The 25,068-nt window shown below is 40.6% G+C and overlaps 1 protein-coding gene across 1 annotated transcript; it reads right to left on the bottom strand.

Annotated features, from left to right (window-relative positions):
- Positions 1–6,046: 6,046 nt before the first annotated feature.
- suclg1 (succinate-CoA ligase GDP/ADP-forming subunit alph) lies at positions 6,047–23,988 on the bottom strand. The gene is made up of 9 exons (XM_075462957.1): positions 23,885–23,988; positions 21,317–21,417; positions 19,107–19,223; positions 18,659–18,871; positions 18,484–18,541; positions 17,278–17,361; positions 15,495–15,646; positions 10,605–10,793; positions 6,047–6,457 (listed from the first exon to the last, which is right to left on the bottom strand). The coding sequence occupies exons 1-9, from the start codon at positions 23,916–23,918 to the stop codon at positions 6,431–6,433; spliced, it is 975 nt and encodes a 324-aa protein (XP_075319072.1). The 5' UTR covers positions 23,919–23,988; the 3' UTR covers positions 6,047–6,430.
- Between the last annotated feature and the right edge of the window lie 1,080 nt (positions 23,989–25,068).

A 25,068-nucleotide genomic window follows, 5' to 3' on the forward strand; every position in this document is an offset into this window, starting at 1 on the left:
CTGAGCTCACCTATAGCTGTCAACCAAACAGCAAAAGGGCAATCAATAAGACCCTGACACAGTCGAACAGCTTTTCAACAGAAGTTGCTTGGATGCGTTCGAGGGTGCCGTTACCTCCTTCCTCCTTTCAAAGCCTGCACTTTAGAACGTGGCTCACCTTCTGCAACATCTCAGGTTGTCACTTCAAGGAGATGCTAAACAAGACACACGAGGAGATACCTCCGTCGCGCAGAGAGTAGCGCTTAATGTTGTAGGATCAGAGGAAGTCATTTTCATTACACACAAGGTATATCCCTTAAGCAAAATGGATTTTAGTTTCAACACAATATTTCTACTGTTAAACAACAGAGCCAGCTACAGGGCACACACAGTTTGGCCAGTTGAAAATAAACTTGCATTTCTAACGATGATGAGAAAGGGTACTGCTGGGGGCAGACTGTTCATGAAGTGACACTGAGGCATGCGTGATATGAATTTGAAAGCTTCTGTTACGGCCTTATTCTTGATAGAATTAATACTCTTTTCAGTTCTGCTTACATTTACTTACTTAAATACCATTTTTTGCTAACTAAAGGCTATCTGTGCTCATTTGGCAATATCTGTTCTTAGCTTAGCTGGCATTCCAGCTGTGCAGAATCCCAAAAAAGAGCCACAGTATTGACTGGTTGGACACGATAATCCCGCACATCAGCTCATCCACTGCGTTGTCATTGTGTGTTCACCAATGGGGATGATTGCAAACTAATTCTGTCCCTTCTCTTTACTGGGAGTTTAAACCTGTAACTGGACACTTCTCACAATGATATGTGTAAATTGTGCTGAGCGCCTATATCTCATTTACTGAAGCTTAGAGGTCATTCATAAGCTATCCGAATTCTTCGTTTTGGAATGACTTGGAGGAAGGTTCTTCAGTGTGCTTCACCTTGTAAATAAAAACAAATTAGGAGGACAAGCTATAAAAGAAAAAAATCGCAAAAATAGGTTTTGAAAATAAGAAAGCACAAGCAAAAATTCTGAGCAGATTTACGCCTTCAACCTTGACCAACTTTATTTCATGAAATTTTTGGTGGAATGTCATCTCCCTTGTTGCTATAATGTCCAATGAGCTGTGCATTTCCCTTGTTAACTTTCCATTGTACATTCAGTAAAAAGAATGAGTAATAATGGAAGGGGAGTAGTATAGATGAGCATGTTAATGTAGTTTGTCTGAATCATTGATCCCTTTTATGGTTTGTCCCAGTTAAAATATATGGTTCCAACCATGGCCCTGAAGCATCATTGGCCCCCTGTGCTGTGCCAGGAATAAACTTGCTTTTCAATATAAACATGCACGTTTATAATTGCTGCCTTATGCATTCTGCGTTTGTTTGGAGCGTGGTCGGTGCACATTCTCAGAAATTAACGCTATGTGTTTGCAAGCTTTAATACATTGGTGACCGGTAGGGGCAGTGTTGGGCCGAAGTTTACCAGATGTAGGGTTACAGGGTCAGTTGTGGTAAAAAAAAATTGTGGAGAGATTTGAAGACAAACTTTTAGAGAAAGTTCAAAATAACCTGCATCTTGATGACAAATAGTGACAAGTATGTTTGTCAAAATAGGTATCAAGAAGAAATCGGTACCATTTTGGAAATGTCCGTGCACAGAGAAAAATCTAACAATTCTAACAAACAATTCTACTACAAAATATTTTATGCAAGGCTTTCCTGCAGCAGCTGTGGTTTTCACCATATGTATGGCGTGATATGGCAGTGGAGAAGGAAACGTGAGAGTTCTCCTGCACTGACCTCAGTACACTGTCAGTTACATACAGTGACTCCAGGTAAAGTTTACACAGACAAAGCCATGGCGTGTCTTTCCCAATATCCATTGTGTGTCCTTCAAAGATACTGGACATGCACCGAAAATGACTCATTCACAGTAGTCACAGTATATAGTGATAAACAAACGTGAACATTACAGTGTATTTGCTCATTAGATTATTAATTAGAAAACAACTATTAAAGCAGGTTATTGAAGAAGGATGACTGGATTAAGTGGAAGAGTAGTATTAGAAATGTAAGTGATTGGTTAGTGTGCCCTGCTTGGCAGCAGTATGAGGTTGTATGTGTTGGTTGCTTAAAGTGGAGCAGGGAGGGAAAAGAAAAAACTTAAACATGTTAATCAGAAACACATTTGAAGCAACGTGGTAATGTTTCATGGTTTGATTCAACTTTGATGAGTAACTTTACAATAATCAAAGGAATTTAGCATAACAACATAATTTAATGACATTGATAGTGGGAGTTTGAAAGTAGAGATGTTACAAATGGTTTAAATGTTTGCTTTCAGAAAGACAAGATAGCACTGAATGAGAGCAACGTGTTTTCTTGTCTCTGCGCCACACTAACTTTAAGGCTGGTAGTACATTTTCCACAGTGTTAAACTATTCATTTAAGAGATCAGTAAGCTAGGAGTCGCTGATTTGTTAAGAATTATGTGTATCAAAATCCCGCCAAAGAAATGCATTGGGCTGAAGCAAATACTAACAAGTATTGATGGTTTTAGAAAACCAGAAACGAGAATACGAATGACTCCATCAATGAATTTAGCAGCTCCCCAATCGTGTGAAGGATTGTCTTCTGTCTTGCTATCATCATAAGTCAGACAAATAACACCTTCCCTCTATCAAGAGGGAGAAACCAATCCGCAGTCGTTTAAAAGAAAAAGAGAAAAGAACAAGGCTCTGTTCCAAGATCCCTGTGCATCTGCTTCTCCGTCTTCATCCTTGTCCTCAATTCCCAAAGCAATCTAAAGTCAGTGGTTCTATTAAAACAATATCGCCTCATGCAAATTGCTACTGTCAAGCCTCTTGGTTTTATTTCTTGTCCTTACCACTGCTGTCCAATCATTTAATGGAGACTATGCAAACCGTGCCGTGCAGCATCAGGTAGAATCAATGATATCAATAAAACTATTTGACAATGACCGCGAGCACTTTCAGGCTAAAAACGAGCAATATGTGCCATTGAATGGATGAGCGGTTCATTTCAGGGCTGCTGCCAGCACACGACAGCGGAGCAACAAATCCAGCTTGCACTTTTACCTCTTCCAGATTTTTGGTACAGAGAAACTGTTATCCTAATTAGCAGGTGGCAGTCAGACGCTCTGTAAAATTTTATTGTTAATGGCCCACAGATCGCAACCTGTGTTCCCTGAATACAGTTTGAAAGTTTTAAGGGGGAGGAGGGGGAGCTCTTACCTCTTAACAGTGATTTATTTCACTGGTTTCATTAGCAACTGTTAAATTAAATAGATAATTTACATGCTGGGCACACTGTCACTGTTCAACCTCTCCTCACATACATTAGTCACAAGGTGTGGCAGTGCGTGCAAGGCTTCTTGCAGAGTACCCTGCTGAGTTCATTAAGACTGCCGTCTGCTCCGTGGAATATTCTTGTATCTTCGACTGACAATTGACTTGACGGAGGTTTACACTCTCTTGGTAATAAGGCTTTTGCTGTGGGGCTGCTAGTGGGTTTCAGACATCCATTCACAGCTTTGTGAATAAAGTTAACTGTCTGATTAGAGAGAATAAAGTGTCAGCTCAAGTTACAACACTCCACCGGCCAAAAGAAAGACATCAAATATGCATGTCATTGTTACTGCTTACAGTTCACTTTGTTCCAAGAAGCTGTCGATGACTCAATAATCAAACCAAGGTTCTGCCTTGAAACTTCAAACTGAGTTTTTGTCATATTCTTGATTTCATAATGTGCCAAAAGTTTCCAGGTGTGAATGGATCACATGTAAAAGTCCCTGTGACATAAGGTTTTCAATCAGAGACGGAAACGAGTTTAAATGACTGCGTTCTGTTTTTAATTTTTCCCCAAAAGGTCTAGTTAACTCTAAACTCAATTACACTTAATATCACACTAGATCTGTGCAGTGCAATAATTGTTTTTTCTTTAATGTATTAGCAAGCTGTGCCATGTCTGCCACTGTCACTCACAGCCATTAGATACTGCAGTCAATGCAGCTGGAAGCATCACATTCAGATTAGATTCATCTTAATAATTTTATAAACACATTTAACCATGTCTGTAACCCCTGTCTCATTAAACCACTATCAAATAGTTATTACTTAACTGGGAAGGGGCCTCTTCCTTCACCTGCATATACAGCAGCCCACCTTCAAACTATTCAATATGAGTTCTTATTTTAGAAATAGTTTCTTTAATCGAAGGTTGACAGCATTGACAAAATGCGGCTGCTGTTGTCCGTTTACAATGGCTGACCTTTTTTTCAAACTCGCAACCATCACGACCCGCTGCGTGTCCATGGCAACTAAAAAACTAGCCTGCAGCGGAGTCAATTACACAGGAGAGTCTTTGTTATCTGACTGATGCAACAGCAGAGAATGACCAGATAAGTGACAGAGGAGCTTCCAAAGGTGGGAAACAATCCATTTTTACAATACAAGCAAGAGAGACTCGCATTGGTGTCTAGTTTTCTGTGGCTCATAATCAGAGGAAAACACTGAATTAATACTTTTGGAGCTGGTGCGATACGATACATATAGAATAAGTCGACTGAGTGTTAATTTCATTGGGTTAATGTTGAATAAACGTTCCATCTATCTTGCCCATGAGCCAAACAGAGGCAGGGTGCAGTCCAGTAACTTCAGTGCAAGCAGCAACTTCTGAGCCTTTCTGTTCCACCATCAGTCATTATGTTAATTTGCTAATGCAGATTAAAAAGTAATTGTCAACAATGTGTACACAGAATAATCTGCCTTGGCTGACTGCTGCGGAGAAGATAAAAAGGCTGCAGAGATGGCCAATGGAGGGCATTATATGCTTCATTACACACTTTTGTTCCTAGTTGGTCCATTTAAACAGGTTGTGTTGGAGCCGGTCCAACTGTAACTTTATCTCCCGCTTTATTTTCCTTAAATCTAATCTGACCTTGTGCACGGGAATGAGCTGAATTTTAACCTGTGGCTTTTGTGGAACTTGGGCCGTCTTGATCAAAGGCCAATCTAAAACTTTTGAGTGCTCACACAAGCTTCTTGTTTGACAGCCTTGCATGTCAACTGTAGGTCGAACTTGAAATAAAAGTCTACACCTGAAAGGCGTAATATATGCAGGCAGCAAATTAGAAGAAAAACCAAAATAAATTAGCGGGGAAACACAACAAATGCAAATGCTTCTGCACAGGTGCACTGCACAGTTCAATTAGGCAATTAAAATCCAATCATGCTTTCTGGCATGAATGAAAATGATGAGCAGGCCCTGTTGTTCAGATTTTTGTATCAAGATTAAAAAGGGAATAGATCATAGACGACTCAAAGGCCACATGCTTCAGCAGAAACAATGGCTAGATTCAGTTATTAGAGCCAGTCGTGTGATTGACGGCGAGTGTTTGAAGAGCGGCTCTTCCTCAGCTGATTGAGGATGTCAGTGCAGGACTGTGTCAGAAAGAACAACCTGTCAGCAATTACACAAAGAGGGATACTACAGAAGACTTTAAAAAGTACTGATTACTGGTAAAATCTTTAAGGATAGATTCCTCCATTTTGAACTCTCCTCCTCTCTCTCTTAAAAGTCAAGTCTTGTGAAGACAGTTTGCGGTTATGCGTTATCCGTCGCAGAGATTTCTGTGTGACCAGTTTAATCAAATATCACATGTCGGCAACAGCTGCCCATTCATCTTTTGTTGAAACGATCAATTGGCCTTTGAACTGTTTCCGCCTAGGACGGAGGCGTGGCGTCAACGAAAAAACAAATGCTACGATTTTGCACTGTCAGTCACTTGAAGGGGGAAAATTTCAGGTCGGTCATTAAACAATAAAATATGCAAATAGGAGAGAGAGGGGAGGAGAAAAAAAAAAAAGGTGGCCTCATCTTAAGTGCTTGACGAATTCATTCTGCAGATACAGCATGTTCCCGACGCAGCTGACACCCTTTTTGCCTCCTCATCTGTGTGAAATGTTCCATTCACACTAATAATATGGAGACAGACGAGCTCTCTCTGTGTGCCACGTGAAAGTACAAACAACACAGCTGGACATGATGGAAGAAATCTTTCTTATTCGGGTGGACAGCCAGAGAAATGGGTGATGAAATACATCTTACAGTATAACAGAATGAAACAGATCACTGTGGCATCCCTCTGATAGCTGGTGAGACTTTGTGGAGAAAGAAAACACATCTATGAAGCTTTTACACTGTGTACAACGAGGTCTTTAAGATACCATGAAGATACTAATGTTTTATTCTTTCATTATGTGCAAGGTACAAGTTCATGGCAGAAATTACAATATAAACACTGTATGTGCGTATCGTTGCTGAAATTATTCGGGGTTTAGAGATACTGCAGGGCATGTCCACTTCCAGGATCATCACTTTTTTGAAGCAAAGGGGGGAAAAGGTCGGTCGTCTTGCAGCACAATTTACAACATCTTCCTCTTCTCAAACTCCTGAAAAGACGGACAACAGAGAGAAAGAAGAGGAGAAACAGCGTGAAATGAGGGGAGACAGACAGACGTGAATGATTTATTCATGTGGAATTCACATGGCCATGTTTTGATCCCGTGTATCAGATCTGCTGTTGAAGGGGGGGAGCACTCCTGCTCTGGAGTGGCTTTTTTTTTTTTTTTTTTTTTTTTTTTCCCTCCTCCTGGAGAGTGCAAATCACGTGGCACGTACGTGTCAGTAAGTCCCAGTCGTCAACATCAAAACAGCTCACTTCCTGTGATTGATAGGGGTGATACATCTGTAGAAATCTGATTTATGTGAGGCTGTGGGTGCTGTGCTTATCTGCACAGGCCAACCATGTGACTGTAAATGAGAAGGCATTATGTGAGCCATTAAAAAGGATGTTGCTATTTACATATTCAATTTGGAGAATATCACACAAATCGCAGGATGATAGAATACGCCGTTCCCTGATAATTTTCCATTCCGGTGGGGAGAGTAACTTAATGCAAATGTCATTTATCAGGTCTGGAGAACACACAAGCACTCAAGCACATGTTGGCTCATTCCTCTGTGGCGTGTGGATACCTGGAGGTCTACTGCCACCCTGAGGAGGAAAAAGGCTCATGTTTCAAAAGTCTGAGATCCTTGCAAGCCGGCCTCACCGTCCAACCCTGACGTCTTTGAAGGATGACATTAATTTGGATACATTCAGAGTAAACAGGAGCGCTGAGGCCTTGTTCGATGGATTTCTGCTTCCGTGTTGGGTCAAAAGGCTTCAGTAATTAGGGGGAAAACTGTGAAGGAGGGAAAAAAAACAAGGAAAGGGTAATAGGATGGAAAAAGTGACAAGAAAAAAAAAAAGAAGGAAGACAGACAGTGGCTGCGGCATAAGTGGACATGGTTTGATGAGAAATAGCGGCAGGTACTAGTTCCAAGGGAAGATAGGGGAGCTGTTTGTGATGGGAAGAGGAGAAAAACCCAGTCTAAAAGGTTTGCAGACAGAACATGTCGTGAGGAAGAGGAGGAGGGAAATAAGGTAAGTAGAGGTTACTGATTAAAAGAAAGAGGTGAAAATACCTCTGGACCGACATGGAGGAGAGCAAAACATTCAAAAGCTGGCAATGACAACAACTTTGGGCTGAAACATACGAGGCCGGCAGGCATCGGGAATACAGCCTCTGCTTCACACAAACGACACCTAAAGGCTTGCGTTTGTTTGCACACACTGACGGCCAGCATCCACCGGGACAAGATGGCTCTGTGAGAGAGAGCTGCAGATATTCTGGAGTAAAGCAGTTGTACCAGAAAAAGGAATTGTCACATATTTCACTGCCAAAGTTTCCTCACTTTGCATTCGTCTTTTTTCCCTCCCTGGTCTAAAGAGTGCAGAGTCCAGTTTGTCAGCACCCCCGACCTGATCGCATTTGGAGGTTAGATTACTTATATCACAAATGCAGTAAGATAAAAACCCCACTCTGGAAGTACGGATGTAGCCGGTTACTTAAGTTCATTAATGTGAGATTCCTTTAACTCAAACTCTGACTTAACATTCATACATTCATGCACATTCATATTTTAAAGACACAAAGAGTGCATTGGACAAGTCCAAAATGTCTCAAGAATAAAAGATGAGATGGGGATGGGATATTTTTTACTATAACTCCTTTAGGACCTCAAGTGTACCTTTACTGAAGTGCTGTATAAAAAATGCTGGCTTTGCCTCAGATTTAAAGAGAAACATGCTTCCTGGTCTGAAGGGGATATACACACATGCTGTGTCCAGTCTACATGGGTTACACTTTAAACCTTTTCAGTCCATGGAGGTCATTCTTGATAAGAGATGAGACTTGAACTAGTTGCCGTTTGATATTCCCCCTCTTATCCCCGATTTGAACTTTTCATGTTGAGCGCCCTGTCCACGGCTCCAGGATACAAGGCTGAAAAACATTACTGATAAACTCAGTGCTGTCGCCCCACCGCGGCTCTAAATGAGCATCAGGCAACAGTTAGCTTAGAGTAAACTATACCCAAGATATGCCATATTCTATTTTGACCAAACTGTGAAATGGCTGCGTGAGTGTTACAACTCCAACAGAGATGCATGTCCTATTAACAAGTTCTGCCATGTTCAGTGTGTGAGGACGCTTTTAAGGACGTTTGAGCGCGAGATTGTCCTTCTTCAGCAATGTTTGTTTTGATGCGATGATGGCAGTAAGAGCATCCTTACTGCCTGAAATGACACATTTTTAGTTAGAAATCGACCGTGGATAAGTGTAGAGCTGAAAGGATGTGCAGTCCATTTTGTCAGCTAATGTTAGCTCCACTGGAGCTGCATGTATAATTCATAAACTACTTACAGCCGATTAAATATGAGAACATGCGAACCCTCTTTTGCAGATGCACCTTTTCACCCCTTATGTCAAGCGTCGTGCAGGTCAGTGGATGCAGACGTTCACGCCGCCGCGCCAACAGCTCGGACTGCAGCCACCGTCGTCTCCGGCCGGCCGCGCCCGAAGCCCTTACACCCACTCGCTTCTCTTACGCGTTATTACTTCGATTGCAGCGGTCAATGAGATTAACAGAGATGTATGAACACAACGTGTGGCAAAATGAGCAGCCACACAGCACGTTTTTCATCATTATGCACAATGATTATGAATTAAACCCTGGGAAAAAGACGTCATGTAAATCTATATCTGTGTGCAGTAGTGCCAGCAGTGGTAATGAAAGTATAGGATGATGAATGGGTGTAATACATGCTTTCACTTTTTATACATCTTGTTAACGGTGCTTCCCTTGAGATTAACTGAAATAAAGAGGCAGTGGCGCCAACTCAGCCACTGTCAACACACTTATTCATTTCTGCCCTTCTCCTCTGCTCTTTTTTTGTTTGTGTGTTTCTTTGTTTGTTAAGGTTACATTAAAAGTTTAGCCTTGCCACTTTAAGGAAAACAAAAAGAGATTTGTAAAAGCTTTAATGGAAGGTGGTGCTAAGTGACCAGCACCCCCAGATTTTCAGATCCAAGGCTGAAAGAGAAACTCTCGCCTGCTCTTCAACTAAACGTATGACATACCTTCTTTCAATTCAATGCGACAGAAACAAAACCGGACCAGACTGATGAGACATGCAGGGGGGGGAGGGGGGGTACAAGGGAAACGTTGGAGTCCAATAGATTTTGAGGGATGTTTTCACCACTGGTGCTATTTGCAAAATGCCACTTTGTGACCGAGCCTCATTAAGTTCATTTTACACAGTAATGAGAGAGCAAAACACAAATGAGACAAGAATATGGAGGTTTGCAGTTAAACCGAACAGACAAATAAACTTTACAAACAAAAGGTTAGAGAAAACATGCTGGTTTCCAACGGTTTTTCGTGTTAGTACTAAAACTTAGCCCCACTCTGGCGGTGCCATTTCACATGACACCTGGGGGCAAGATGCAGCTCACATTTTCAACGCAGGTGTGGAAGATTCATCACCCCGTTCAATGAAGCTTTCGACATTTAATCTGGATGTGGTTTAGTTCTCTTGCACGCACAAAAGCGGCACAATTATCCCATTAACAGGCATTATCCTTGCATCCTTTTACTTAAGAGTAACCAAAACAAAACACAGATACACAGAGAATTTCTGCCTTTAACACACTGAAAAAGTAAGTATAAACAAATTCTACAGGCACGATGAACACAACGTGCCGACTGGGTAGAATAAAAACTTAATAAACAATAGGATTAGTGTTTGCTGTTAACCTGTATGTACCTTGTTGTACTGAAGGCAGCACCAACAGCCTCTTGGTAAAGTATCAGCAGTATGAAAGATTCCAACTTTCATTCTAGCTACTTTACATAAACTTTTTCGTAGCTCTGTGTTCCGATTTGCATGCTGGTAATATACAACCTTTAGAAACCACTGTGAGCAGCAGCAATTCAGTGCAAAATAAACACAGCCAAAATGCAAAAGTTAAATTAAAGGTGCAACCTTTCCAACAGCTCATAAATCTCTCTCTCTCTCAGATAAAACCAACTGGAGTTGGATCATTTCTCTCTGCCAGAAGAGCTTTGTACAATACAAACTTTGCATTCCACCACGGTTTACAGTTACTACTCTTTCCACTTCTGAAGGCCAGCATGGGACAACAGACTCACCTTGAACATAGTGCTGCCCAGCTGCGCGGGGGACATGCTGACTACAACTCCAGCTGACTGGAGGGCTGAAATCTTCTCTTTGGCACCACCCTTTCCACCAGCAATGATGGCGCCGGCGTGGCCCATCCTGCGACCAGGAGGAGCGGTTAGCCCCGCGATGAAGGACACCACGGGCTTTGCCTTAGCGCCCTGGTAAATGGAGAATTAAAGACAAATCAGCCCAGGGGAAAGTGTGACTTGAGTAGATTTGGCAAAACAACACCATAGAAGGCAAAGGAGCAAAACAAGGAAAGGAAGTGGGTATTTAAAGAAAAAGAGAGAGAATGAGTTTTTTGCACCAGCATCTTATTCATTCATTAGACACAAAGCACCTCATGTCCTCCCATTAGAGAGTTCCATGATAACAGGCTTGTCTAACCCAGTCATCTCTGTCTAAGCCTGGGTTATTAAAACAAAGGGTCAATCAAGACATTTAATTGCATGGGCTGGTGTAAGACCAGATAGGGGCTCAGGCTCCTGCCATTTCATATCATCTCATTTCTGAAATGGTAATTAGTCATGCAGCCAGTGATTAGCTCAGCGCCCGTCTGTGCTGCTTGCTCATTGATGGATGTTACATTCAACAGTTAAGATCATTTCCAAGGTGAAGAGAGCTAATATTTCTTCTTCGGCAATAACACCATAACCAGCGAGATAGACGGAGGCGGAGCGAGTGCGCGTGAACAGCAGCTAATATTTCATACTTAGGAATAACAAGCTAATTGCAGAGGACGGGCTGAGTGTGCGTGTGCGCCGGCTGTAGCTCATCTGCTCGACCGCGTTCAGAGAGTGAATGTGGCATGTTTAACAGCCAAGGCAATACAGCGAGGTCCTTCAAAGACACCCACTTCTGCTGCCATTTCAGCACCAAATTTAAACAGGACACTGGCAGGAACAAGACGGAAGCCATTAATAGAAGCTGCGAGATTACTTTTTGATAATTAGGACCAGCAGGACGTACATCAAGCCGGGAAACAAAAACGTTGAGGGCCTCGGCTCAAAATGCACCGCTAACGAGAACATTAAAACTTGCACAGTTCAGAGGGAAATGAAGTGAGAGAGGACATATCGCTCTGAAGAGCTCCAAATATGTTACAGGCATCTGTTCTTTGTGCTGAAAGTGTGAGCGCACAACAAATTAGCACAAAACCGCCTGCTCATGAGGCGAAGCACGTTCTGAAGACGCACACCACCCTCATGTGAATCAAGCCTTAAATCTACCTCCAACGAAAAGGGTTTAATTACTCTATTAATCCCAGCCTCCCTCGATACCAAGTAACAATAAACGGAGGGAGGGGAGTCATACTACTATTCGTTTTACCCGTCTTTTGTCTTCCACTTTTAGCAATACAGATTTATTACCTTAATTATCAGACCAGCAGGGGAGTTCTCGTGTCTTTGTGTGCAAACATGACTGAAGGAGTGCTTTGTTTTATAGAAAAATAAAAAAATGCTCCAAACTCAGAGATTGTATTCACAAGTGAAAAAAAGTTATATTAGCTACAAACGTAACAGGGTGGCATGAGTAATTGGCCTGCTTTTGTACATGACACGCTCTTCCAGCCACTCTTCCAAGAGAATACAAGCTTCACATGATTTTCAGTGCAGTTTCCGCAGAATTATAAGGGTTTGAAATAAAGTCTCTGGAGACAGGCTGGGAATGAGAGAGAAAAAAAAATAAATCAGTGACACTTAGCTTAGGTGCTAAGTCCTCCAACCTTTCTTATTTGCACGTACCAAACTGAAACTGTGGTATGGTTACAGTTGGCAAAAACGTGTCCTTGACTTCAGGACAGCCTTCAAATAACGACAGGTAAACCTTTGAGACGGGTGACTTCTTCCGTTTGTGTAATTTCGCACACGGAGTGCGTCGGCACCGCTGAAGGCTCGATGCTGAAGTAGGTCATGCACCATGTGCACTCCAAAGCACCAAGTTGTTTTTTCCCCTCAAAGAATTAAGCGGTTTGTAGATAAAACAATGTGCTGTAGCTCAACTGTAACCCGGGTGGATAATGGCTTTTATGATTAAATGCCTTTTTGAAATAGGGGTACAAGACATCTAACATGACGCGAATCGATCACGACACCCAACATTTATTTTCACGAGAAAATATGGAACTTTTGTAGCATTTTGACAAATGCTGAAACAAAGTTTGGATATTTTAAGAGATTTTTTTTTTTTTTTCCCTCCTCGTGACCACATTCTTCTGTGGCCGGGGCTACGTTGCTTGGAAAAAAAACAAGTTAAACTAGTTTGCATTCTCATGATGCTAAAAATTAAAGCAATAACCGTTACCAAGATAGACCAGCTGGATATGGGGTTTCAAATCATTTGCAAGTCCTTGCATTCTGCTTCTACGTTGCGTTCAAACTTTACTGGAAATGGGACTGTTAATAACATGGACAATACAACCAGCCTGTATAAAGTAACTTGAATACTTGAATGAGAAGTTGGATTTCACATGCTGATGTAATGTTGCCGTGATAATTTCAAGCCATTTTTTTCCTAACATTTGAATGTAGTCACTTTTTGTGCAAATAGCAAGATTCTTATTAAGTTTCACCTCCCATAGTTGAGCTTTGTTTTTTTTTAATGAGCACAACATTTTCAAGCTGCCACTGTGAATCACATCTTATCAAACAACTCCATTTGACTTTTAACTTTTGTTTAATACCTCTCAAATGGGCATCCCTGTTCAAAGTTAAATTCAGAACATTAGGTCTGTTCAAGACCCGATGACATTAAGCATGACCAGGCTCTTATTTGAGTAAGAATATCAAAATAAATAAATTAACTAAATTATTTTGCTGATCTCTTCTGCTCCTCATTTCAACACAATACAATTCACAGTAATGAAAAAAATAAACTCACTAGAACAGCCTCTTGGTAAAGTATCAGCAGTATGAAAAAAAACCTGCCGACACTTAAAAATAGCTGGCTTTTGAGAGCAATGGGACACTTTTTCAATGTCATTCAATCCCGAATCAAACTGACAACGCTCCATTAGTGTTGATGGGAACACAACATCAGGGCAAACGGGCTAATTCTCAATTAGGGTGCTACACTCTGAGCTGCAAGAGCAGGCACAGGATCATTTTTGCTGTAAATAAAAAATAAAAACATTTATTTCATGAACACAATTTCCCATATGGAGGTTTTGAAAGCGACAGTAACGGCTCACGCACTAAACAAACCAACGGAAAACTAAATTGAATGACCTTAACAGACTGCAGGCCACCTGGCAGCTCACTCCCGCTGTGTCGGCTAACATTCGCAGACCAGCCAATGATAATAAAACGAGTTCCATAATCTCAGAAAGGGATGATAATCAGAAATTGTGATCATGGATACAGTTCAATGCTTTTTACCTTGCGATACCTTGTGACACTCGATGTAAATTTTGTTATGCGAGCATGTTGTAGCCTTGAACACATTGAGGGTTTAAAAGGCTTGTTTTAGCGGGTATTTACCCACATTTTTAAAAAAAAAGAACCGGTTAAGGCAAAAATCTTTTAGTGTAAAAATCAGTGTGAGCCCTCATAAGTTTGTGTTTACCACTGGGCATATACTTTACAAGGAATTCCCTTTTCCTTCCTGTGTGGAATCATTATCAAAATCCCCTTCACCGAGGGAAACATCAACAACTTCTATGCAGACAACTGAAAGTTTGCCCCAAGATTGGGCTCTTACAATAAGGCGGATAATTAACATAATTTTAAAAACTCGAGTTCCTGTAGCTCTCACTATTTTCCGGGGTGCCATCAACGAATCCTGGGGTTGGCACTGGTTTGAAGAAATTCTAACAAGCCACAGGTGCTTATTTATTTATTTTGCCTTCTAGTTTAGACCAGAAATAATAATGGGTGCAGCTAGTGCTGGCACACAGCTGTGCAGATGTCTGGCTATATAAGGTCATTCTGTGAGTTGAATTACTTTTATTTAAAAAAAAGAAAAGTATTCAAATGAACAAAAGTTAAGTTTGATTCAAAGTGAAAACAACGTGAAATCTTCACATGGGCCTTGACTATCAAAAATAAGCTTTAAAAGCACTATTTTATGAACAATTTTCTGCACAACTGACTTTCAACAGGATCTGCAGCTTACTCCTGCGCTCTGCTGGGCTTTTTCATGTGTGTGTTTCATTTGAACTGTCCCTCACTGTCAACACTCCGGGTGATTGGGTGGGGCGGGGTGGGGGGGGGGTGTTTGTACTTTATTTGTTCAGTGAGAGAAGTTATTCTCCTGAGACGCCAGCAGGAGATTTGCATGCATTAGAGCAGCCGAGGGCAAATCAAATCCATTTCTCAGCTCGACGGCGCCCTGAACGCGCACGCACACACACACACACACACACACTCACAGAAACAAACATGGTAAAATCATTTGCAAGATGTTACGGACCAAGTTCCATCCTGGTGAGGTTATAAATGCCACTAATAAGTTCACAGCCACTTAGCATCGGAAGCCAATCATCAACCTACTGCTTTTTAATCACACGTGGACGTCACGAAAGGTTCACCGTTCATCTACACTGCTGATTTCTTCAACATGACCTGTGAATTACATCTCATCCCATCTGTCACATTTTACACCTCGATCACACAAACCACACAGGAATAGAAGAGAAGAAGCCTGAGGCTGCGATCAAAGAGACTGCACACGGCTCCTGTCCTAGGATGGACTCCCGTGTTCACTAGAGCGGACGGTTGTGAGAGGGCATGACTAGGTGACGATTCAAAAAAACGATACATCTTTCATATGAATAGATATGTCAGCAAAAGTGAATCACTGTAGGCGAACACATAGCAAGAGGGATGAAACAAAGGGTGTCCGACGTGTTATTCGCTTACAGAGTTGTGCTCTTTCAGGTACTCAGCTGCGTTCTCCTCGGCATTCCCTCCGATCTCTCCGATAAGGATGATGCCCTCTGTCTTGGGATCCTGCAGGAACACCTCCAGACAGTCGATGAAGTTTGTACCATTAAATGGGTCACCGCCAATACCTAGCAGGAAGAAAAAGCAAACACCGATGCACTCAAGAAAGATCCAAAATCTGAGGATCACTTGTGAGTCAAACAAGAAAACAGGCCGCTTCACGTCAATATGATCCGACGAGCAGCACCGAGACGCGCTGGGGCTGCCCTCCCTATTCTGTTTAACGCGAGCACATTCAGTGGTTTTGAGATAATGTTTTAACAAACTTCAAACAAGAGTACTTCACTTGGACTTGGTAAAAAAATAAATAAATAAAAATCTGGTTCATAAAGCAGACACTTAACTTTGTGCTTCTCCTGTTTGCTACCCAGGGAAGAGAGCCGAGAGTAGATTCATACTTTGTCAGAAATGGAAGGGAAATTGGACTGAGGTCTATGGACGCACGATTCTGTACCGTTTTTCAATTTTCCTTCAATTGATCCAAACAAACTCCATCTCAGCCTGGTATATTAATGATGCCTTTCTTTTCGAATTTATGGCGCATCACTTAAAAATGATTTTCAAAAATAATTCATTCCATATATGAAGAGAAGAGGCAATCCTCTAAAGAAAACAAACATCTTCAAGGACACAGTATTCCCTAAATTCATCATTTAAGTTTATATTCATACTGCTAAGAAGAAGAAAAAAAGAAAAAAAAAAAAAGAACATGAAAAATATTTGAAATACCACAAACATAAATTACACAAATTATAATAAAGGAGAATCCTCTCCAAAGATGAGAGCGATAATAAATATTGCATTAACTGTAATTTGCAGTAGCCTGAAGGACATTCAGAAATCTTTAGAAGTCTCAAGCAGATCCTCCAATAAACCCCTTAATGAATTTTAGGATATTTAATACCGTTACGGCACTGGTTTTATTAAATCTGACCGGAGGATACTTCATAATTAAAATGCTTAAATAATAATGAAGCCTACTTGTTTTTCAGTGACTTTGTATGTCCAAGCGGCTCTTTAATTCAGACTTTCTGGTGGTGGATAAGTTGGCCAGAATATTTTTTCCTGTAAAACTTTTTTTCCCCCCCTGAAAGTGTTGCCATGAGGTAAAAGAGCTGCATCTAACGGTGTCACTGAAACATGTTTGAGGGCTCTTATCAAATGCTAAATGGAAAAGAAAAGGAAGAAACAGACCTACAGATGGGAATTTCCATGTCTGTATTACGGGATAACAAAGATTGGTCTGAAGCTCTACCAGGTTTTCAACCATTTAAAGAAGCTCTGTGCTCAGGATCTGGAAAATATCATAGTGCCGTTTGCAATAATACTAGAATAACTTAAATTAGCTGCAGTTGGATCAAAATCAAAAATGAAACAAGAGGCCGTAGAAATCTTCCATCAGCATATAAAAGGCATATAGTTGTTTTTTTTAAGGAAGCCCAACTAATGACGCTTCAATACTGAAATACATTGATAAAATTTATTCATCCTGAATGTGTAGCTGCATTTAGCCGTACTGGATACGATTTTTTTCCCCACTCTGTACCAGTTTCCAAAGTCTAATGTCATGGATGCGATGTTGAGTGTGCGGTGAAAGACATGTAGATCGAAGCTAAAAGCTTTTTTTAAAAATAAATAAATAAATTAAGGGCTTCAAGTATGTGACATTTATTCTTAACACATGACATCGGTATCTTACCCACGCAGAGGGACTGGCCCAGCCCTACTTGCGTAGTTTGGTGCACAGCTTCATACGTCAAGGTACCAGATCTTGACACAATGCCTGAAAGATAGATTTTAATACATCTTAGCATGTAACATAGATAAATGTACGTACATGGCATCCGCGCACACACACACGCTACTAAAACATTTCAGAAGCGACAAAAAAAAAAAAAAAAATGACTCAATTGTCGTCTACAGTTTCATTTTGACAGAATCACTTCCTCGTGGCAGTAAAAGCAACACAGATCAGCTTCAGAGAGCTCTGGGACATCTGTTCCATTAACGTCTACGGTGATGAAGGCACCCATTTCACTAGAAAACAGACACACTGAAAAGGTTCATCGACCAGCAGCGGCGCATGCTCCTTTTCAAAGCTGTCAACAGCAGGAGCTCATGCTAGGAATTAAGTGAAAGACTGTTAAAGAGGAAAAAAAAAAAGAAAAGGACATTTCTAGTCTTTTTAAACTTCTGTTCCATCACAAGTCAACAATTTCAATAAGACTGTTGTACAAGAAGAATTGCTTGGGCCCAGACCTTTTTAATTCACTCCATTATGCTGAATGATAAGCTTAAAGCAATACTATGTAACATTTCTACCTTAAAATAACAGCTTGAAAAAAATTGCGCTGCTAGAATGAGTTTTAATATTACGATTGGCCTGTTTCCTATGCCCTTCGGGGGTCTGAGTTGGAAAAACTGCGCTATGTAACTTTGCTGGAGCGGCCCGGGAGCTGAGCGGAAGTACTTCGACTTGCTTTCTGGCACACCTACCGCAAAAACAAATAGACCCCTCTCACGCTCCCAGGTACATTTGATTACTCTTACCTTCTCGGTCGACATAGCTTGCACCTTCTGACTCCTCGCCGGTTCGTCAACAAACGTGAAACGTGAAAGCGAAAGGGTGTTGTATTTACGACAGTGTAACCGTACATTACCTCCAAGCCTGTAGGGGGAGCTCCATAATGGGCTTTTTGAGAAGTTACATAGCTTTAAGTCTCGGATGACAGAAACGCATTTAAAGAAAGAAAAAAAAAAAAAAAGACAATGTTGGTCTAGCCACAAGAGCGCAAACAATTAATCCATTCACCGACATGGCAGGGATCTGTCAGGCTGTAACTCAGCGTCCCTGCTAATCTTTCCGACTGTGCTTAAACGAATTTCAAAGACAATGGATCCTCACCAATTCTTCCTTTTTTGTGAATGTGCCCCGGCATGATGCCAATCTTGCATTCCCCAGGCTGCAAAAAAAGATCAAACGAATCGCATGACAATGACAAACACATAAGAAAACACAGGAAAAAAAAAATTTACATCCTTAATCTTGTGTGTGTGTGTGTGTGTGTGTGTGTGCTTACGTTGATGACTCCTGGACAGTTGGGGCCGATGAGACGGGTGGTGCCCTGGCGCAGCAGTCTATGTTTAACTCTCACCATGTCCTGCTGGGGGATGCCCTCAGTGATGCAAACCACCAGGGGGATCTCCGCATCAATGGCTTCAATGATGGCAGCTGCCGCAAACGGTGGAGGTACATAAATCACAGTGGCATCTGCCCCTGTGCCTTCCTTTGCCTGAGGCCAGGAAAAAAGGAGTTGGTGGTGCACTTAAGGTAAAAAAAAAATCTGAAGTTATGAAATAGTGCCACCTAATGTTTCTTTTTGAAAAAACAAAAATAATAAGAATAAATAATCCAATTTTTCGACATTTTCACAGCAAATCTCATCAAAGAAGCCATTTTAAATCTTAAACCAATGTAAAAGAGTCTTGAAAATGGAAAACCACAGAAGGGTGAGCACTCGCACATACCTCCTTGACTGAATTGAAGACCGGCCGGCCAAGGTGGGTCTTACCACCCTTACCAGGAGAAACACCTCCGACTAACTGGGAGCCATAGTCTAGGGCTTGCTGACTGTGAAATGTTCCCTGAATGGGAGAAAAAAAATGGAATAAGTGTGTACGTGTGACTAATCACGTGGGATTGAGCCACTTCTAAAGCATCAACATTGAGATATCACTGCACATAGAGTTAGGAGGAAATGTGTTTCGATTCAGGATTAATGGCTGCTGGGTTAAGGCTGGATTTCAGCGGGGGATGAAGGTACCAGTAAACATTTTCCATGAGAAAGAATCAAAATGCTGTTGACAAATAAATAATGGTGTAAGGCTTAGTTTAATCTCCTTGCAGAGCATGCGAGAAACAAATCAAACGTGGCTTTGGATGATCCCCAGCAACACCGACTGTAAAACATCTCCCCAGAAAGGAAGTTTTGTGAGAATATTTCACACACTGTCACTTCCAGGTACACCATAGAGGAAGCATCGCGGCCGCACTGCCACGGCAGCTGCATTTTATCCCTGACACGAGAACTAAATTCACTCGCTTCAACCTTGCTTGTAGAAGCACATCAAATGGCAGATTACAGACTTCCCTCAGAATTATGACAGCAGTTTTGAATAATGATTATCATCAGATTATAACTACAATCAGATACCAGTATATCTGTAACAATCAGGCCCGACCAATATGTCGCTGTGGTCTAAATAAAGTCCCGTAGTTAACCGCGCTGCTAACTCTCCTAATCTCATTATCCAATCGGTACGCAACTCGAACCCATCCTGTGGAGTCGAAACTTCGTTTGAACTCGCAGATATCACAACAGAGAGAACATAAGAAGAGCTGTTTACACATAAATGTCAGCAAATAGTTCAAGTCGATGAATAAAGCATGCTGTTCCCCAATTAACAGAATCCAGGTTGAGGTTCAGATTTTATTTCAGAACTTATCTTAAAGCAGAAGTTCAACAAATACACTTTAAAGTTTGAATATTTGAGTACAAACCTTGCGTTGCTTAACTAAAGAGCTGTAACATCCAGTATCCGATGTAAATTACAATGAATCTAAGTAGATTGGTATTGAGTTTCTCAATTTTTTGGTCTTAAAGTTGCTGAAGTGGAAGCGATGAGGTTAACGCACACGGGAAGCAGAGAGTTTCTGCAGTCTTTGTCAACTGTTACTTCTTTGCACCAGTCGTGTATTCATCACTTTCTGGGCTCATTTCAGATCCAATGGGGTGAACGTCAGTCACAGTTTCAGATAATTTAAGGAGTTTCGAGTTGGTCCAACGGATTTTCTGCTGAACAAGAAGGCGGTCAGTTAATCAGTCGGAAGATGCTGCAACGATGTCGATGATGCAGCAAGAGTGGATACTGCAAGTGCAAATAAATTACCTTAGTGCAAAAATGATAACTACCTTATTAAAAGGAATTAGAAGCTATGAATCAGCATTTTCTCTACATTTGAAATAAACTCATTCACCCTGCTAACTTTGCTGTTTTAGCCGCTCATTATTATCACAAAGGCCGCAACAATAATATTGAAAAATGGCCTGCTTATCAAGCCAAGAGGACACAGCAATGTGCACTCAATAGCGCTCGCTTCATTTCTCAACCTCTTCTAATTACCCAGTGTGTTCACTGGAACTTTATTTCAACAACTTTATATTGGAAGAGTGTTGAGGCCAGAGGCAGGATAGAAATCTGTAAAATCCATGTTTCTGGCTTGTTGAACACACTTGTCAGGACTTTTATCCTCCTTGCCCGTTTAAAGAAAGTCATGTGACCTTTTTTGGTTCTTAAAAAAAAATACTTAAGGGATAAGGGAGCTAAAGTTCACAGCGCGAATATTACTGTCAATTTCAAAAGCATTGACCACGAGGGCGGTCCTGTCCAAAACCGTTTCCGTCTATTCTCTTGAGGCTGCGCCTACTCTTCTGAGAGAGAGAGAGAACAACAAAAGCCTGAGGTATCCTTCACTTGAGAAGGCCTCATGAATGTTTGTATCCCCTTATCTTCAGCAAGGATCTAAGGATATGAGCTGTTGCATGAATCTGTGCTTAAAAATAAATAAATAATGAAGTGGAATAGTGTGTGTCGAGAGGAAAAACTGAAATTTCACAATGAGATTACAGTAAACTATACTGACGTGACGCAACAACACAGAAGCTGTCGATACAAACCTGCTTCCCCGTGAAGCCTTGACAGATGACCTTTGAGTTCTTGTCGATGTAGAGGTTCTTTCTTGTTCCAGTATAACAGTGTCTGACTCCATTCTGCTGCACTAATGGATACAGAGAGAAGGGAGGAACACAGAGCGATCAGGTGGCAGATATCGATAACCAAAACACGAATTGGGATGGGAAAGAGTAAATGTGTCGAGGACAGACATAACTAATGAGCTGAAGTTAGAAATAGTTTGGACGAAAGGAAAATTCAACAGAATGCAATTGCTCTCAAAGTTTAAAAATAAATAAATAAATCAAAACCTCTTACTTTTCACAGTGAATGGTAAAAGATTAAAGAACAAAATCCATTTTCACTTTGCTTTGAAGACCTTCCTCTAGAAAGATTTATAAACACTGCAGTGTTTTGGCAGCAACCTCTTTTACTGTTGCCAAGCAACACTATCAGCTTTCCTCCAAACTTGACCGCCACCTTTAACTGAAAATGTGACCACAAACTCTTCCAGAAGTATAGAATGACATACTGTGATTGCATTTAATTGGTTGCTTATGCTAAGGAGCTGTTTAGATGTCTGAAAATGTCAGAAAATGCGACACTTGAGGAGCATGTCACATTTAATTATGCAGACTGGCTAGAAATGGTGCAGTGAACTTTAAAAAGAAAAAAGACAGACAAAAAAAAAAAAGAAACGACATTATCGCCGCGTTCATTGGTTTGGTTAATTATCAGAGCCCTTTTTAAACTTTGATTCCAGCAGATGCAGACAGCTGTTTCCGAGTCCCAGGCCTCGACATAATACACAGCAGGCAGATTGTGTACACAGTGCAACTGAAGAGGCTCCATCATGTTTTCACAGCTTCTACAAGACAACTGACATGACAGAAACTGAGGGTGTGAAGCTAGCCCCATCAACACGAGAGCCTCCAGTAACTGGTTTGATGTTGCAGATGTTCTCACGGTTCAGAATGGTCGATTCATTTTCTTACATGGGGTAACACGCGTCTATCGTAAAATGCTTTACTTTCTACCTGAGGCGTCGATCCCAAGCAGAATAATTCAAAATACGACCATGCCGGTTGTTGACTGATCCATTTGTCAACACAACACAGTTGAAAAATCAACAAAAATAAGCAGAATCAATTAATCATTTCAGTTAATTATCAAGCAAAACAAACAAACAAACAAAAAAAAAATACATTTGCTGGTTCCAGCTTTTAAAATGTCACCGTGAGCTCTGGGAACGTGGCCTTTTCTTTCCCCTGCTTCCTGACATTTTGTAAACTAATGTATTAACCAATAATTGGAAAAACATGAAATCTGTTGCAGCCTGAAAGTTTCCATTTAGAAATCAAATCAGATTAAATGGCATTATGAACTCAATGAACCAAATTCAGATGTCTAACCCCCAAAACTGCCACTGTACACCACCCTAGCAGCCCCCTACCCCCAAAAGAAAGTGATCTTAAATGCAAAGGAGATTTCCAGACAATTTAAAGGGGAAGCTGAAACTTTTTCAGCTTGCATCAAAGATAGTAGCACACAGACAGGGATTATTGAATATTTCTACACCACACTGCACCATGAAACCAGCATATCACTGAAACCCTAAGAAAAATATTCTGAAAAATATATATATACATTTTATTCCATTTCATTCAGATGGCATACGGGTGTGCACGGATTCAAACATGCACTAAAAAGGCTGAAAGGCAAAAGCTGCCTGTGAAGTCAGATGAAAATGTGAAATGATCAAGGAATGTGACAACTGTGACCGTAATTAAGTTTTCAGAGATGGAAAAGTTTTCTCAAAAGGCTTATCTTAGTTCAAAGAATTTAGCAGAGAGCAACATATTCTGTTTTTAACTTTTGTCACTCAAGGCTAACATGTTCATAAACCTGTGCGAAACACAGTAACTGGACTTTGGTCAGCTCTCAGAGCCTCAATGTCAATGGTGCAAAGTTCAGTTTGTCCATACTATCAGGATATCTTTACACATCGAGTTGCTAATACTAATTTAACATAATTTGTTGGCACAAACCAACCGGGCTAGGCACGGCAGACCTGAAGCAAACTCTGAAGTTGACGTTATCAAATTCACAAAGCTGTCAGAATCCAGGCTGCAAGCAAGGGACAGAACGGCTAATTTAGCTGCTTCCAGTTTCTGCAGGCTATGAAGTAAACAAGCACCTCCGACAAGGCAGCTTTCTCGGATACAACAGAGGCATAGCAGTTAAGAGAACATGCAAGGTCAAAGACAAGCAGCAAGCTGGCAGTCGTTCAAGTTAGGTTTCCGCTAGACATTAGCGAGCTATAGCAGTTAGCTAGGTGGCTTACTGTCAAAGAGCTTTACCAGCGTACCTTTATAAGAGTCAAAGTAGAAAAGCTAACGTGGCTAACTTGCATGGTGAAAAAACTGACAGCCAGCCCAGCTAGTGGGGGCAAGATTGTGTGTGTCTGCTAAGCTTCACAAATGTACAGCATTTAACGGTTCAAAGACTTGTCTTACAGATGTCTCTTAAACATTTCAAGTCATCAGAAACTCCAAATTTGTTCAAATACTCACAAAGCAGCTTGGCAAATAACCTGCTGTGAGACATCTTCGGTCATTCACCAATGACACCAGAAGCTAAGGACCTCACAAGGGCAATTCAGCTGACTACAGATATCCCCACGGAAAATGGTGCGGGAAACCAAGTTGTTATTTAATTCAAAACTGTGGACCTCCAACAATTAATACACTTTCATAACTATGTCTGTTATATTTAACTATAAGAATTAGAGAGACTTTAAATATAACATTGTCGTTATTTTCTTTTCTTTCGGGTTCAGCAGGCTTAAAACTAAGACCCGTTCAGTTTGCAATGCACTGTGGGTATTGAAGTCCTTCACGAAGAGAGCGTTTTAGCCATAGACATATGTCTATGGTTTTTAGCAAAGAAAAACTTGTGTCACCACTAGAGGGTGCCTTGATCTCCTTGATTTCAGTAAACGTAACTCAGGTATTTCATTTTAAAAACTAAATTTAAACCTGACCTACACTGATTAATCTTTTGTCAAATATGTTAATGTCTCAGTTTTTATATATAATAACGATTTCACAAAGACTAGCCCGCATCTGAACTTCTGTTAAAATGTCAAACTTGGACCTCAAAGTGTTTGATTTTTTTTTTTTTAAGATTTGTATGACAGTAAACAAAAGGTTTTAATAAGAAAAACCTCTATACTTCCTAAATTATGGACACAAAAAAAATGTAAATATAAATTTACATTTACATTTACATACATTTCAGATGGTGTATTCTAAAAAAAAGTCACTTTTGTGTTTGGATATTACCCACCTCTTGTAAGAAAAGAAAAAAAGATGCATTCATGTCTTTAAGTTTTACAAGAGAACAAGACCCCTTGCAGAAATTCAAGTGTGCTGTATGAAATTACGACTATGACTGAGTAAATGTTTGAATGGCAAAGTTAGTCCATATTGATAGGACAATTTTAACCACTGAAACATTTGAAAACTCACTCTTCCATCTCAAAGAAAACAAAGCACTTTTTTTAATAATACAAACCAATACACTTATCAGATGTGTGACTAACTGTACAACCTTTGATATCATAATACTTTGCAGTCATCAAAACTAGTAAAAATTCACAGCAATGTCATGCATTTAAAATCAGCTAAATTGTAGGAATGAACATTTTTACTGTTTATACAATAAATCCTTCTTTGAAAACTATAATCACAATGAT

The sequence above is a fragment of the Odontesthes bonariensis genome, chromosome 4, assembly GCF_027942865.1.
Source record: "Odontesthes bonariensis isolate fOdoBon6 chromosome 4, fOdoBon6.hap1, whole genome shotgun sequence".
Taxonomy (NCBI): Eukaryota; Metazoa; Chordata; class Actinopteri; order Atheriniformes; family Atherinopsidae; genus Odontesthes; species Odontesthes bonariensis.

Coding starts and splice junctions, on each gene's coding strand:
- suclg1 (XM_075462957.1), bottom strand. CDS start 23,918: ATGTCTCACAGCAGGTTATTTGCCAAGCTGCTTT. Junction 19,224..21,316: donor AAGGCTTCACGGGGAAGCAG/GTTTGTATCGAC, acceptor TCTCCCATTCAG/GGAACATTTCACAGTCAGCA. Junction 18,542..18,658: donor ACTGTCCAGGAGTCATCAAC/GTAAGCACACAC, acceptor CTTTTTTTGCAG/CCTGGGGAATGCAAGATTGG.